A 16,331-nucleotide genomic window follows, 5' to 3' on the forward strand; every position below is an offset into this window, starting at 1 on the left:
ACATGCGCGTGAAAGAGAAAATGACGTCATGGGTTTAGCAAACGACGCAGGCCGCTGAAATTTACCCAACCGATGGGGCAAGGGATTGGAAATGACGAGACACTGAGTTACGTCACTAGTTAATCTGATTCTCTGATTCTGGACCAGCCTCGCCCGGGAGCCTTGAACGTGTGTCGGAGCGGCAGGAAGTGGGAGGTTGTTTTTTTTCTCCTTTTTTTGTTTGTTTTGTTTTTGTTATTGTTCAAAAAGTGAGCACGCCAAATACAACTTAATGTAAGTTTGGTTGTTAACTTAGTTAGTAATGTAATTAAATGTAACTTTTAACTGAACGTCATTCTATTATTCGTTTCAATAATCTATGCAAGTTTTACCAGTCCCTCGGTGTTAGCTAAACGATCATTAGCAAAACATCTACTTTAATGTTCGTTTTTGTGCGGTAAACGGCAGAAGAAATTCTAAACAAAATAAACACTTAAAATTGGACGGCCGGGGACAGTACCAGTCATTTTTATTATTTCAAATGTAGCGCTCAGCGCGTTAGCATTTACAAAGGGTTCCCCAATATTTTAACGCAACATCGCTGTCACCGCAGTCTTACATGGTTAGCACAGCAGTTACAAATTTGTCATTTGGAGCTATCAAATGAGATTGGAGAACTATTCTATTTACTACTATGCTATTTTGTTATGTGGCTTGGGGTTTGCCTTGCTACGCAGTTTGAACCCACGACGTCGATCTCCACTATGAGGCGGACATCCTAACCAGTTAAATCACCGTACCGCCCTGTTTTTGTTTCAATCATTTATAAATTTTAACCTTGGATTTTTTTTTTTCTTCTTTCTGTCAGCATGGACTCTACCAGCCCCTTGAGTGACATCGTTTCTCCAGAGTCAACAGTGACAACACTGCTGTCAAGTTCTGGCCACTTTAAGAACAGCCTATTTTCATCTGAGTTCAACACAACTTTCAGATACAGAGATAAGGTAAAATACTTTCTGGAACTCAAACATGACTTTTTTTTTTTTTTTAATCAACTTTCATGACATAATACATCTAAAGACAGCCATTCATCACCAGAGTAATGTTAACGGCAAAATGTTTTAGACCATGTAGAACATGTGTTATCTTGAAAAGTTGTGGAGTCCAGAAGGGACTCTCATTGAGATGACAACTAGGAATTAAATTTGGAATAGCAGTGAACCAGTGGGTAGTGTATCATACAATACTGAAACAATTAAATACAACCAAAATACAATCAACTCTTAACCAAAGGCCATAACAAAGCGAGTACAGTACAAGTCTGAACCCAAGTCAGTTTATAATCTCCAAACAGTATTCTGAAAGAAACAAACAAAACCACCACATTCCTTCGTGGCCTAAAGAATAAGGATGAAGAAAAGGAAGAGGCGGGGGCTTTGTTTTCTTGGGCAGAGGCTCTTATGTTGAAAACTTACTGGCCCTTTTTCTCATTGCAAAACTTTCCAAACATCTACAAGCTTTTTGATTTACATGCCCCGTCCCATGACCCTGTGTTTGGTAACCACTGCACTATAGAACAAAGGCATAGCAAAACAATATCAAATTTAAAGCAAGAGTATTTCAATAAGCATACTGTCTATGAGCAGTTTGAATATTTTGGTCAACTACCTGACAGACTGTTCACATTAAATCATAGCTAGGTGGAGGGTGTTTCTTGCATTCAGTCATCTAGATGAGTGCCAGGCCAGCTTGCTTCGCATTGTTTGTTAGGTCGAATCAGGAAATTGAGGCACCAATGACAGAGGAGGTGGGAGCCAATCCTAAACAAGTACCAGGACACAAATTTTCATGCACGAGGTATATTGGAGTACTCGCAAGCAATCCAAACATACATTAACTATTTATTTATTCTGTTTATTCTTATTCGGGTAAGGTGAGGCCTACCCCAGATGACTTTGGGCGAGAGTTGAGGTGAACCATAAACTGGTTGCCAGCAACTTGCAGGCCCTAGCAAATGCAGTGCTATAAGTGATTTAAATAACATTTGTACATTCATAAAAAAAAGATGGTTAAAAAGGTAATTGTTAATTGTTTTTCATTAATTGTTCAACTTTTAATTTCCCAAGAAATATGACTCAGCCTCTGCAGCATTGGAAGCCTACATTGCAGACTTTGACAGAAGTCAAAACATTGAGTCATCGCAAAGGCTGATTTTGCCACAGAGTCCATTGTCCACTCCAAGAAGACCTCGAATAAGCACACACAGAAACAAATCTGGTAGGTAAATGCTAGATTGTTGATTATTTGCTGAGTGTAGAGACAAACCAATCGGCAGACTTGGCTTTTCCACTTCCAGGAAATGAAATTAGGTCACATTGAGTGGTCCTTTCTTTACAGTCATAAGAACATCCACTCTTCTTGGAAGACTTTCTACAACATCTTGGAGTGGAGAAAACTGAATGGATGGGTTTTCCTCTAAGATGCTTCATGTTTTGTGTTTCGACTTGTAGTTCTCAGGGAACGTTTAACAGACAGAGAGGTGGCGTATCTTACCCTCCCCGTCAGTTCCCTCCGTCACCGCGACAACCGCGACAGACTTTCAATGACAACAGATGAACTGCTGTCCATTCCTCGTGATGGTTCCATGCCTGTTACCCACACAACTGCCTTCATCCAAGGTTTTTTAAAAACATACTCTACACCACTTACATTGTGATATGTGTGAAAGTTTGACTGGATTGTCAAACTAAATTGTTGATGTAATCACACTGATATTTTGCGATCTAACCTCAGGTGTGTTCCTCTCCTTGTTTGTTTGCTGGATCAGGTCACTTGTCTCAGTCTGTGGCCTCTCAGGCCCGTGTGTCATCCAATGCAGGGCACAGAACAGGGGAACATACAGAACAGAACATATCCCACCCACATTTAAGCAGGAATTGCAGCAGCTGCAGGTTTGCACGCTCGTCCTCGTTATTACATTATGTGTATCATTTGGGATCTTGACCGATATCTATCATCCACCAGATGTAAGGGAGAACCCAAAGTTTCCACTTTGAAACAAGATGTCCCTTTTGTCAGATGCTTAACGGTAATTTCCTGTCACTATTATCTTTGAGTCTTTAACTCTATTTTAGGAGCGTACTCTAACTTAAGCCTGTCTTTATCTGTTAGTGTGCATACAGAGGAACAAGGGCAGAGCAGCTACTGCTGTCTTCGCCGTCCCGTTTACAAAGCAGGTACAGCGTAAATAAGGCAGATCTGGGCCACACTGGGATGAGCAGTGTGTCTGACTGGATCCAAGATTGTGACCTTGCTGATCCACGACTCCCATCAGATGTCGACCTTTGTGACAAGCTTGGTATGGCATCATTCTGTCTCTCCAATCCCTTTCCAACCATTTTTATTTCTTTTTCTTTTGTCATGCCAAGGGAGAACCTTACTTAATAATGACAGAGCTTGTCCTTTTTTTGTTCTACCACTAGCATCAATAACCAGGGCATCCTCTTGGTTAGCAGATATAGAGGATAATCCTGGCAAGACAGCTAATCAGGTACAAGATCAAAATGCTTTTTCCTGATCAACTGCTTTGTGTTTCAAAATACCTGATATTATATTATATGATGTTATATAATATATTTCTTGGAGTGCTCAGGGTTTTGTCATATGTGCACGGGCATTGATGGGATTTATCTCTACTTATTTGGCACACGCATGTGTGTAGAAAATTAATAATAATAAAATAAAAAATGTTGTGAATTAAGCTTGGACGTTTAGAAATTAATCAAAAAATAATAATCAATGTGTTTTTGTATGGGGAAATAAATCTGGGTGTCACCCAGCTGAGTCTAGAAGATCTGAGGCTTCAGTTTGCTGAACAGATATCTTGGATCGCTTCAGAGAGAAAAAACTCAGACATCACAGAATCTCTTGTGAGAGGTAAATAATAGAAAGTGATTTAGTGACACTTATAGGACACTGTCTGTGTTGACTCCTGTTTATGTTCTATTCGCCTTTTTTCAGATAACCGGCTAGAGTCACTAATCCAGAAAGCGGATGAAGTGCTGAACTCACTATCTCAGCATTTTGGAGGTGCAGAAAGTCTTGCAGATTCAGGTAGGCTGAGTGTTAGTTCTCATTACATGCAGTATCCTGAAGAAGAAAATCATCAGACTATCAGCTTGATGTTGACTCATTTTCATATGCATGTTTATTTGATTATATATAGAATTGAATAGTGAGGAAATGAAGCGCTGCTCGACTTCCCCGCCGCTCCCTATGTAAGATTGCAAACATTAGTTACTTTTTTTGTTTAACAACGGATTGCAATCCTAATGTGTATCTGTAATTGTTTATTAATGATGCAGACACTCAAAAGGCGCAGCAGAGGTCAATACTACGGCTCTGTCAGTGAAAACCAAGAAGGTAGGGCTGACCCCTGATGCATTTACAGTTTGGAAAACTGTCACTTTGAGTGGTTGGAGTAAATTAAAAATAATAGACTAAAGGGTCTTGGTTGAAGTACCACACTATAGTGTAGTTCATCTTTGAGTGGTTGGAGTAAATTAAACATAAAAAGACTAAAGAGTTTTGGTTGGAGTACCACACTATAGTGTAGTTCATGAAATGTAATGAAAAAAACCTTTGGAACAATATTTAAGACACTTTCAAAATCTAGAAAGAATTTTAATCACAAAACATCACTCATAAACTGGACTGTGAGTGGTTTCTTAATTGATGTGTATAAATGAAAACATTTAAAGGGGAAGTCAACCCAAAAATGTCTTTGTAATAATATGTTCTGTGCAGTCCAACCGGCCAAAACACAGTGTTGATTAATGATTTGTTATTGGAGTATCAATTACACAGCCAAAATCCACCTGTTATTATCCATCTTGGGGCACCCATTCTCCCAACTGTTGTCGACTGAAAATGACATCAAAATAGCCAGGTCTCAGGTCACAACCAATCACAGCTCAGCATGCGTACACACCTCTCTCTTTCGTCTTGACTCAGGATTGCAGTCACGATAGCACCATCTCTCAGCAGCCTGGTCCATTGGAGGCTCTGAAGCAAATGATGTTTAGACTGCAGGCCGTGGAGGTGGAGCTTCACCGACAACAGCATCGACCAATTGCGCGGACCTGCAGTAAAGGAACTCAATCAGTATGTAATTTGTCTGCTCTCCCCATAAAGACCAACAATGCTCAAATTGCATACAGATAAAGCATTCTTTCATTGACCTTTAAACCAGCAAACCTCAAACCCAAGTAAAACTGTAAAAATGAAGATATTTTTTTTTCGATTGACACCCATGCTAAAATATTACTAATACACACATTTGTGCTGGTTGATTAAGATTCTACCCTCTTAAATTGGTGGACAGGCGCTTAACATAATAGCAAACCAGTGTACCATTAAAACGATCATTTTGATACAGCAATTATATTTGCACCCACCACTTGCATAATCTAATGAGATCCCCAAACATTTTTTTTGTTGTGCCCCAAAGAGAGGTTTGGTAGTTCATACCTCACAAAGTGGCCCCATGAATGCTAATTTCGTTTGACACGGATAGTTGTTAAGTGACAAATGTGTTATTGCATTTTGTATGTGCTGTAAAACTTCAAAACATTTGACACAACTGTTTGTATGATGCCTCAATGAATGAATTAATACTCCAGTGAGAGTGTCACTCAAATGTAGCAATTAGCACACTTTCAAATATAGCTCTTGTACTGACTAGTGAATTCATTAGATTGTGCTGGTGATAAAATTGTGATTGGATGGTGTGTTTTGTTCATTTATTGTGATCCCCTAATGCAGAGGTGTCAAACTCATTAATTTTTTTACGGGCCGCATTGTAGTCATAGCTTCTTTCGGATGGCCTAACCCAAATAAATGTATGATCACCTCATATTATATGCAGTAAAAGCCACAATACAAACTGACAAATAACTCGTTTTAAAATCAGACGAGTAAAAACTGGTCAAATATATAAAAAAAAAAAGATATTATTAAAAGTGAAGACAATTTGCAATTCTTTCAATGACACGAATTTGATGCACAATTTGTCTTAATGGGCCACATAAAATGATGTGGCGGGTCGTATCTGGCCCCCGGGCCTTGAGTTTGACACCTGTGCCCTAATGGGACAATCACAGGCTTCTTTTCTCTAACCACTCTTTATTCTCTGGTCTATTTGTATTGCAGAGGCCTGAAAGTGAAGCAGAGCAGGCTTTATCTGGTGCAACATCACTACAAAGGTACCGTAACTAAATATGTCAATCATATGCCCTCCCACATTGATTGACCAGAGAAACCAAACTTGAAAAAAAAAAAAAATTGCAGATTTGGATCAGCAGTGTTCTGGTAGTTATAATCAATCTGCTGATACCTGGGTTAAAATTGTTGTTTAGTATTGTGTTCATCCATCCATCCATTATCTGTACCGCCTGTCCATGCTGGAGCCTATCCCAGCAGTCATCGGACAGTAGGCACTCGCACTCACACCTACGGGCAAATTGGAGTGCTCAATTGGCCTACCAAGCATGTTTGTGGGATGTGGGAGGAAACCGGAAGACCCGGAGAAAACCCACGCAGACACGGGGAGAACATGCAAACGCTACACAGGGAGGTCCAGAGGTGGAGTCAACGAATCCTGGTGCGGACTAAAGAAACGGATCAAGACCCACTTTTTCAAGTGGTCTCGGTTCGCTTCCAAACAAACTCTAGTGCGGTTCGCTTCAGGTGTAAATACAAACAGCATAGATCCGAACCAAGAGCAAAAATATGCAGAGCAGGAATGCAGCGCGTAGGACTCGCATGTTTTCCTCCATTTCCGGGTCTGTCTGTGTGCCACCCTGGTCATTGCTGTCCAATGGGAGCACAGATCGTCACGAGCGTGGGTGTGTTTACAAACTATACTTCGCTTGCAAAATGTACAGTCTGAGTAGGAACCGCACCAAACGTAAAAAATTAAGTCCGCTTTTGGTCCGGACCAAACAAGGGGACTAAAGGACCTTTCTGGTCTGAATACACCCTAGAAAAAACTTTTATTTCCATCACAATCTGCATCCAAAGCTTGCTAAATAGCTTAGCAATTTAGCAACCCCTGACCTTTTGCTTTTAGCCATGTGTGCCACTGTGACCTAATTCAGACTAACTTAGAATATCATGCTCCTTTGTTTTTATGTCGTCACAACCATGGAATTAAAAACAAAAAGGTTTCAAGCAAAACATAACTCTGAATGTTAATTTGTCATTTCCAGAAAATGAGTGAGCTGATACACATTGTATGGAACTATTATCATAAATGCAGTATTCAAACTATTGTAAGCCAATTAATTTAAAAACACAGTTTCCACCCCCAGGGCTCTGCATCACCTCAGTCGCCTTAAGGTGCTGTTAGAGGAACCAAGAGAAAAACATGAGGAAGAAAAGGATATCGATGAAGGACGCTACTCTTCGTCATCTGCTGACGTGCCATCCGCAGGATTCCCGTTAAATATGGAAACAATGTCAGATGGAGATTCTAGTCCATGTCGTCATTCGTGAAGCTTTTCTCACTGGTGTTTCTAGTGTTTGTCTAGCAGAGTACAGTACTGTTTTGAAGTTATAGCTAAAAGGAACAGATGTTGAAATGCATTTCAATTTGTGATCCAGATTGAAGTGTAATGCAGATCAGCAAAATACACAAAGTACACTATATCAAAAGTGTATTAAGGCCTTCTTTGCCTTTGGCAAACAAGTGAAAAAACAACATGAGGTCTGCAAATGGATTATTAGGATCTTCCAATTTAGCTTTTACTATTGTGTACGCTGAATTATTTCAGTGTACTGTAAGAGGGAGTAAGGAAATAATTGTTCACTAAATACTGTTTCTTTTGGTGTGTTATGCGGGTTCCAAATATATCATTTTACAGCACAGTATTAATATGCTAGTTTTTGTATGCTTCTAGCAGTCTTTCTGACTTCATCGCAACGCAAACGGCTACAATTTCTCTTATATGCAAAACTCTTAAGCTGATGTCAAAAGGGCGTTTAGATGAATCAACAGAATGATTCATGGAATCGAGCTTCATTAATATAATATACGGAGTCACAAGGAACCTGTGGTCTACACTTGGACACCAAAAAGTGTCTTTGCATGTATTTTTTTTAAACAAATGATGTTTTGTAGTTTTTTTATGTCCCTAAAATTCTTTAGATAATTGTGTTTCAATGTGTTTATTTTTCTGTTTTGTAATCAGGAGAAATATAGCTAATTATATCACAGTGACATCAACTTCAGATGTGGTTTTCATACAGTGGTATCACGGACACAAATTTTAAATGGTTAATTTGAGCCATTCTTTTTCCATAGTGGATGATGGGTCTGAGTTACATTGCAGAAACTGGTGCGACACCTGCAATTTTTTTGGAGTATCTCTCAAACAGCTTCACACAACATCAGAATTTTTTACAATTCTTTGCTCAGTCATGAATGGAGATCTGTGGAACAGCGTATTTTGACTCACCAGGTTCTTAATGTGATTGAGGTCCTGGACATAAATTGTGGTCAAGTCTATTACTGACTCCCCAAAAGAATGATGAGGAAAATGGATGGATTCAAATACAGGACAATACTACGTCGAACGTTGGATTCATTCATTCATGCCTATTTTGAGTTTAAGATATTGACCGCATATCGTGGGATATGTTAATCGGCATGAGATTTATTTTTTTCGTTAGTTCATGTCATTTTAAATTCTACTTTGTGGTCGAATAATTTTGGCTGAAAATACACTATATATATATATATATATATATATATATATATATATATATATATATATAATATATATATATATATATATATATATATAGTATATAGTATATATATATATCCGCTTTTGGTCCGGACCAAACAAGGGGACTAAAGGACCTTTCTGGTCTGAATACACCCTAGAAAATATATATATAGTATATAGTATATAGTATATAGTGTGTGTGTGTGTGTGTGTGTGTGTGTGTGTGTGTGTGTGTGTGTGTGTGTGTGTGTGTGTGTGTGTGTGTGTGTGTGTGTGTGTGTGTGTGTGTGTGTGTGTGTGTGTGTGTGTGTGTGTGTGTGTGTGTGTGTGTGTGTGTGTGTGTGTGTGTGTATGTATGTATGTATGTATGTATGTATATATATATATATATATATATATATATATATATATATATATATATATATATATATATATATATATATATATATGTATGTATGTATGTATGTATGTATGTATGTATGTATGTATGTATGTATGTATATATATATATATATATGTATATATATATATATATATATATATATATATATATATATATATATATATATATATATATATATATAAAAACCCCTCCATAAACTGCAATTGGTTCAAATGCTGCTGGCCGCATCATCACATCACTCCTGTTCTGCTCCAACTTCACTGGCTTCCTATAAAACACCGCATTAACTATAAAATCCTCCTCTACACATTTAAGGCCATCCATAACCTCGCCCCGTCATACCTGACTGACCTCCACATTAACATTCCCACCCGGTCTCCTAGGTCTGCATCTTCTATTACCCTCACCATCCCCCCATTCCGTCTGTCCACTATGGGAGCTAGAGCCTTCACCTGACATTCGAAACATCGACTCCATTGTACAGTTTGCATCCCACCTAAAAACCCACCTTTTTAAGCAAGCATATACTTGAACCCCCCCCATTCTGCTGCAGATGTTTCCTTACTTTTATACTGTTTTTATATTTGATTGTGTATGTTATTTTATCTTTGAACGGCGTCCTTGAGTGCCTTGAAAGGCGCCTTAAAAATAAAATGTATATATATATATATGTATTTCTTATCTTTTTTTTGTTGCAGAAAATAAATGTATTATTACAAAAAAGTAGATATTGTGTTCATTTATTTATTTACAAATTTTACTCAGGACTTTGCATCCATGCACGCGTACCTATTTACGTATAACAGACCTACTGAATGCACATTTCCTGCATCACTGCAATCCTTAAGAAATATAACTTTTGGAACAAAATGCATACATAAACATGTATTTGTGTAATTTATTAAAATACATAAATATGTATTTTATTAATCCTCAAGTTCACTGGCTCTTGTTGACTACTTTCCAATGTCCTACTTAAGTCCATTTAAATAACTTGCATTTTCATTCAGAAATTTTTAACTAGCAAAAAGAAATCAACATTTCAGTATTCGAATGTGGTCTACATCCATACATTAATGAGGCCATTACTCCCTGCAGACATGACAGTCTTACCCATGTGGTCAAAGGTGACACTTTGCACACTGTCCCTTTGTCCTGATAGACTGCTGACCTTGCAGGAATTCACATCTACCAGTCTGACCAAACTGTCGCTGCTCGCAATTGCCAGCATCTTCCTTGATGGACTGAAGGCCACCTGATTGGCACTCAGGGGCCCTACATCTATAGTGCGAAGAGCCGCGGTGGGTCTCCTGATGTCCCACAGGTTGACGATACCGTGGGTGTCACAGGAAGCAATTACTTCCTCATCGAGTCCTATGGTAGCATGGTTGCAAGGATGCTGGTGTCCAACAAAGGATGCGGTGCACACACCAAGCCTAATATCCCACATAGTGAGAGTTTTATCTGCAGAGGAAGTGAGGATAGTGTTGGAGAAGGACTGGAAGCAGACGCTGTTGACCGAGGCTGTGTGGCGACGCATTGTTAGCCGGCAGCGCTGGCTGTTCAGGTCCCACAGTTTGACAGTTCTATCAGAGGAACAGGACACCAGGAAGTGACCACATGAGTGGAAGGAGCACGCCCAAGTGGGTTGGCTATGACTGGACAATGTCAACACACAACGCCCAGATAATAAATCCCAGAGCTTTACCTGCAGGAAGAAAAATGTAAAAATTAAGCTGTCAAGGTGTAGAAAGCACAAAAGGGTTACACATTGCTTAGTCTGATAAAAACAAAAACAAAAAGACAATAATTTTTAATAAATAAAAGAGGCCATTTCCTTCAAAAAAAAATCGGACTATTGTATATACCGGACTATAAGGCGCACCTAAAAACCCAACATTTTCTCAAAAGTCGACGGAGCGCCTTATAGTCCGGTGCGCCTTATATATGGACCAAATTCCTAAATTTAAACTGGCCCAAAGCATTGTGTCATGAAATCAATCATAAGTGGCCCGCTGAAGATATGAATAATGAATCAAAAAGACTATGGATCATTATTTTGTGATTATAAAGTAATTTGTTGCATTTGAAGTTGAAATAAAAAAGATAAAATGGAGAATGATTTGATGTGGATTAAAAATCTGACATGATGCATTAATGGTGCGCCTTATAGTCCGGTGCGCCTTATATAAGGACAAATTTTTAAAATGGGCCATTCATTGAAGGTGCGCCTTATAGTCCGGTGCACCTTATAGTCCGGAGAATATGATACTTCACTTATTGTGAATGCCAAACCACAAATATACAAACTGAAAAATAAAAATGGCAAGTACTTTTTACAGAAATCCTGAATCCAATACAAAGATCATTTTAGTGGGGGTCATAATGCTTAAAGAGGACAAGCGAATGTGAACTGACGGTAGTGTCTCCGCTGGTTGTTGCCAGTTTAGTTCCTTCTGGATGAAAACTGCAGCTGGACAGCCAATTGGTGTGTCCTTCACCTGTCAGGACCATTTGGCCCACCTGATGACACAAAACATCATAAAATAGTCATCTAACCATTGAGAGTAAATTCTGAATTTACAAGATTCTATGCAGTAATCCCTCGCTATATCACAATTCATCTTTCTCGGCCTCACTACTAAATGGATTTTTTTGCAGTGCATGGTGTTATGGCTTCAGAAGAAACAGACACTACAGAGCGGAGTCAGGCAGCAGCGGCAGTCAGTAATATGCGTGAGTCCCAATTGTCCAACTATATAGTACCGTAATTTTCGGACTATAAATTATTCCGGAGTATAAATCGCACCAGCCATAAAATGCACAATAAAGTGAAAAAAAAACAGGTGCTTACGTATTATCGGGAGGACCTTTAAAAAAACGACTCAAAAATTAAAGTAAATTATTTATTGAAACGATAACGTTACATTTGTAATTCCGGAGGCCAGAACGTCGCAATTGCTTCCAAAAGTGACTCAAAGACATCAGTACAGGCAACATGCTTCCGCCACATGAATTCGGCCAAATACGACTCCAAATGGTGACGTGCAGTGCCACAGTGCTTCTTGTTTCGCCACTTTGCCGATCCCCATAGGCGTTCCACTGTCTGCGTATGAGCCCCGGTGTTCGGATCCACAAAGTTGTACTTGTGGTTGACGTTGAGGTGATGAAAGCCTGATTTTTCCATGTGAAAAAAAAGAAAAAGTAAAAATCAAAGGTCCTCCCGATAATACGTAAGCACCAAAAAACATATATAAGTCGCACCGGAGTATAAGTCGCAATTTTGGGGCAAATTTATTCGTCAAAATCCAACACCAAGAACAGACATGAACGAGCAACAACAGGCTAAACGATAGGTATCCTAACATGACATAAACACAAACGAAGAGCTGAGAACGGGCCTGACGTAACATTCAGAGTTATTCTAATAACTATTACATAAATAACACGTTTATAAAACCATCTGGTCACTCCAATTCATTAAATCAATCGATCGTCCTTTATGTAAACAATGCCGCGTACGCGCGCCGTCGGACTCGTCGTGATTTGCATTTCTAATTATTCCACAGACCCATATAACAATATATAAAGTATATTTCAAATAACTATCATATTACAACAATATTATAAAACCATCTGTGTCACTCCAAATCATTAAATCCATCGATCAAATTCCTCGACCTTTATGTCAACAATGCCGCGCGTGGGCCCTGACGTCAGCCTCGTTGTTATTCCACAGATCTAGTATATAACTATATTGTAGCGTTAACAAAGTACAAGCAAAGACGTGGGTTTGGTAAACGGCTCTTTATTTAACAAAACAAGAGTTCAACGAGGCAACAACTACTGAACTTCCAGCCACGGAGGTGGAAGAGAGCTCCATAGAATAGGACCGGGCGTGCGTAAAAGCCATGTCCGAGCCCCATCCACCGTCCCCGGACAGCTACCCGGTCGAGCGCCGGCCCCAGACTTCCATCCACGGAGGTGAAAGAAAGCTCCGTAGAGTATGACCAGGCGTGCGTAAAAACCATGTCCGAGCCCCATCCACCCTTCCCGGACAGCCACCCGGCCGAGCGCCGGCCCCCGACTTCCATCCACGGAAGTGAAAGAGAGCGATTTATAATCCGAAAATCACGGTACATACTTCGTATTGATGATTAAAATTATTATTTTACTGGAGTTATTTGTAAGAAAGCGTGTACTTCTCTTTGTTAAACAAATGCTTGGGCCTGAAATCAAGTTTTGTATGTATAATAATGATAAAAAATAAAGGTTTCTACTTCAAGGATTTCGCCTATCACAGATTCTTTTCGGAACGTAACCCCAGAAAAACGAGGGATGACTATACATCGATTTCTTTCTATAATTTCTCTTATAAATGTTTCTTTAATGCAATTGCAGAGCGGAAGCAACAATTTGTCGAGTCTTCAGAGGTCCTACATTCTGTTTCTGCCTATTTGAATCTGCTGCTGTTGAAATGGCTTATTTTTATTTAATTTTTTCAAAAACTTATCAACTTAGAGGTACAAGGCAGCATTTTAGAATAGTGGTTAGCACGTCTGCCTTATAGGTCCCGAGGTTATAGACTATAAATTGCCCATACATGTAATTGAGAGTGAATGATGAGGTGTCCCGTGGCAAAAATAGTCTCTCACCTTGCATAATTTGGGTTTGGCAGATCCACCACCAACAAACATTTTTTTTAAATGAAATCAGATGTCTTAAAAGGGGTAGCACGTCTGCCTCACAGTTAGGCAGCAACAGTCCCAGTGACAAGGCTTCCAAGTCAATCGCTATGGTGAACGGAGATACTCCTTGGGAGCGGGTTCGATTCCACCTCCGGCCCTCCCTGTGTGGAGTTTGCATGTTCTCCCCGAGCCTGCGTGGGTTTTCTCCGGGCACTCCGGTTTCCTCTCACATCCCAAAAACATGATTGGTAGGCCGATTGAGCACTCCAAATATCCCCTAGGTGTGAGTGTGAGTGTGGATGGTTGTTTGTCTCTGTGTGCCCTGCGATTGGCTGGCAACTAGTTCAGGATGTCCCCCGCCTGCTGCCCGATGACGGCTGGGATAGGCTCCAGCACGGCCGCGACCCCCGTGGGGACAAAGCGGTTCAGAAAATGGATGGATGGAAGGATGTCTTAAAAGGGAAAAAAAAAAAAAACCACCTAATGTGATGTAATTTCACTGAAGATGGCAAACGCACCTTTCCTTTCACTTGTTTTGCATTGCATTTGATGCTATTGTATAGATTTGAGATTCGCAGTGTGTACCACTATTTGTTACATGGGCCCTCTCTACTGGCATCCGACAGAATCATAGAATTGATCATTTTTATGTCACTTTTATGGACGATATTGTATATTTTAACAAAGTAATTTAAGCACTGTAAAGTTTTATTATGATCTAGAACCGATGTTTTAACTGCTTAAAATTACAGTGTCTTTTGATAATATTAAATATACTTTTTTAAGATGAAAACAAACACTTGGGCCACTTGTACGTAGGGGTCAAGTTCGGAACGTTCTCGTCGTGACCTTGTTAATCTGTAAGGAGACCAATCCTAACATTACACGCCAAAAACAGTCCAACCAATTGCGATCTTGTGGATGGTAAAAGGATAAACCCTCAGCCCACTGATAACATGAATATTTGTGTGAGTGTGGAGAGGGCGCCCAGACCATCGAGCATATCCTCCGAGCCTGCAGAACACCCTAAAATGGTTGGCTATTTGGCGTGACAAGCTAAAACAAAAACAAAAAACAAAAAAAACAACAACTTGAGTTATAAGAGTATTTTTATGTTTTTATTTTAGGAGCGGGGGTAGTACTTGGTGTTTAAGAAGCTATGCTCTTGATCTATGTACACAGGCAGAAATATTATTACTGTACCTTTTCCCTGCTGACTGGCAGTGCCCACAATCTCCAACTGCAGTCGTCACTGGCACTTGCGAGGATTTTTTTATCTGGATGGAGGCTGATGCAGCTTATGGGAAGAGTGTGGGCTTTGATGGAATAGAACAAACTGAATGTCCTTTTCTGTTCACCAGAATTTCCCTGAGGGCGGTGAAGGTTCACTGGCCTGCTACACACAGGAAATTCTGTGTCCTTTGGGTGTCTGGCGGTGCTTCGCAATTGGGCTGTATTCTTTTTTACCCTTCTCTCCGTCTTTGTTTGGCTTTTGTCCAGATTCAGACTTGCATTCAAGTTGTTCTGTATTCGTTCACCTTCTATATTGAGAAGCATCTTCTGCCTCATGGCTACCTCGTATTTGTCATCCAGATGTCTCAGTGCAGGCTCATAGGCTGTCAGGCGTTGCTTCAGCCGTTTAATGTCCTCAATCAGACGGCTTTTGTCGGCAACCAGTTTCTGGCAATGCAGCCGATGCAGATCTCTGTCCCTCTGCAGCCTCACTAGGCTGTCCCCTGCAGACAGCACTTGCTGTTTGAACTGGTCGGTCTCTCTGTAGACCTTCTGCAGTTCAGACTGTAGGAGCTGCTTGTGCGTGAGGGCATCAGAGAGGACAAGGACCCCCGGTGCTGGAGGAGCCATCAACAATGGCTCTGTCAGGAGTTTGTGAGCTGAGCCATACCACTCTACCTCAAAACTGTCCAGAGTCCGACCCATCCCGATTTTCTGGAGGAAGTTCCTTATATAGTCGTCTACCGCCTCTGGGATGTTGTCTTCTTTGGATGTTCCAAGGAGAGTAGCGGAAGTGGAGGCAGCAGACGGTTCCTCTGCATTGCTCTGCTTGTCCTTCGGGGAAGAAATGTCACTCGTTCCCCCAGTTTCTCTTTCTTTGGTTTTTACTGACATGTTCTCCCTTCTGGCACCTTGTTTCGTGGTTCCTATAGTAACTAGTGTTGGCTCGTGAGTGAACGATACGTTCAAATAAACGAATCTTTTCAGTGAACGAGAGTGAACGAATCACTCAAAAAAAAAAACGATCAGAGTGTGTGTGTGTTTATCGGGGGGATTCGTTGAACGATTTGTTTGAACGAATCTTTTGGGTGAACCGATTCTAAAGATTCAATTCACCAAAAAGAACTCAAATGCACATCACAAGTAACTGCACACTCGGCCATTGATTATAGCCAGGGCTAGTAAATTCATAGTGCACATTCGTTACTTTAGCATCCTTTAATCTAATGAATATCTGTT

The 16,331-nt window shown here is 40.0% G+C and overlaps 2 protein-coding genes across 5 annotated transcripts; one reads left to right on the forward strand and one right to left on the reverse strand.

The window, feature by feature from the left end:
* Window positions 1-36: 36 nt before the first annotated feature.
* Window positions 37-8,749, forward strand: c12h18orf54 (chromosome 12 C18orf54 homolog). 4 transcript variants are annotated; one of them, XM_085926981.1, is made up of 16 exons: window positions 49-273; window positions 717-764; window positions 848-983; window positions 2,106-2,256; window positions 2,490-2,657; window positions 2,807-2,930; window positions 3,004-3,067; window positions 3,151-3,337; window positions 3,462-3,529; window positions 3,819-3,915; window positions 4,000-4,092; window positions 4,205-4,256; window positions 4,344-4,401; window positions 4,993-5,142; window positions 6,190-6,242; window positions 7,350-8,749. In XM_085926981.1, the coding sequence occupies exons 3-16, from the start codon at window positions 849-851 to the stop codon at window positions 7,531-7,533; spliced, it is 1,584 nt and encodes a 527-aa protein (XP_085783107.1). In that variant the 5' UTR covers window positions 49-273; window positions 717-764; window position 848; the 3' UTR covers window positions 7,534-8,749. The 4 variants fall into 4 exon arrangements, with proteins under 4 accessions (XP_085783109.1, XP_085783107.1, XP_085783105.1 ...); XM_085926982.1 differs by having other exon boundaries at window positions 50-195; XM_085926983.1 differs by lacking the exon at window positions 717-764 and having other exon boundaries at window positions 37-195.
* Window positions 8,750-9,943: 1,194 nt separating this feature from the next.
* Window positions 9,944-16,172, reverse strand: spag16 (sperm associated antigen 16). The gene is made up of 3 exons (XM_085926355.1): window positions 15,063-16,172; window positions 11,590-11,694; window positions 9,944-10,879 (listed from the first exon to the last, which is right to left on the reverse strand). Exons 1-3 carry the CDS (start codon window positions 15,984-15,986, stop codon window positions 10,232-10,234), a joined length of 1,677 nt encoding a protein of 558 aa, XP_085782481.1. The 5' UTR covers window positions 15,987-16,172; the 3' UTR covers window positions 9,944-10,231.
* Between the last annotated feature and the right edge of the window lie 159 nt (window positions 16,173-16,331).

The sequence above is a fragment of the Syngnathus leptorhynchus genome, chromosome 12 (assembly GCF_054491065.1).
Source record: "Syngnathus leptorhynchus isolate UIUO chromosome 12, UIUO_Slep, whole genome shotgun sequence".
Lineage (NCBI taxonomy): Eukaryota > Metazoa > Chordata > Actinopteri > Syngnathiformes > Syngnathidae > Syngnathus > Syngnathus leptorhynchus.

Excerpts from the sequence above, each read along its gene's own strand:
- c12h18orf54 (XM_085926983.1), top strand. The coding sequence starts at position 849 with ATGGACTCTACCAGCCCCTTGAGTGACATCGTTTCTCCAGAGTCAACA. Across the intron at positions 3,068-3,150 it reads CTTTTGTCAGATGCTTAACG|TGTGCATACAGAGGAACAAG; the intron begins GTAATTTCCTGT and ends TTTATCTGTTAG. Across the intron at positions 3,916-3,999 it reads CACAGAATCTCTTGTGAGAG|ATAACCGGCTAGAGTCACTA; the intron begins GTAAATAATAGA and ends GCCTTTTTTCAG.
- spag16 (XM_085926355.1), bottom strand. The coding sequence starts at position 15,986 with ATGTCAGTAAAAACCAAAGAAAGAGAAACTGGGGGAACGAGTGACATT. Across the intron at positions 11,695-15,062 it reads TGCCAGTCAGCAGGGAAAAG|GTGGGCCAAATGGTCCTGAC; the intron begins GTACAGTAATAA and ends TTGTGTCATCAG. Across the intron at positions 10,880-11,589 it reads CAACCAGCGGAGACACTACC|GTAAAGCTCTGGGATTTATT; the intron begins GTCAGTTCACAT and ends TTCTTCCTGCAG.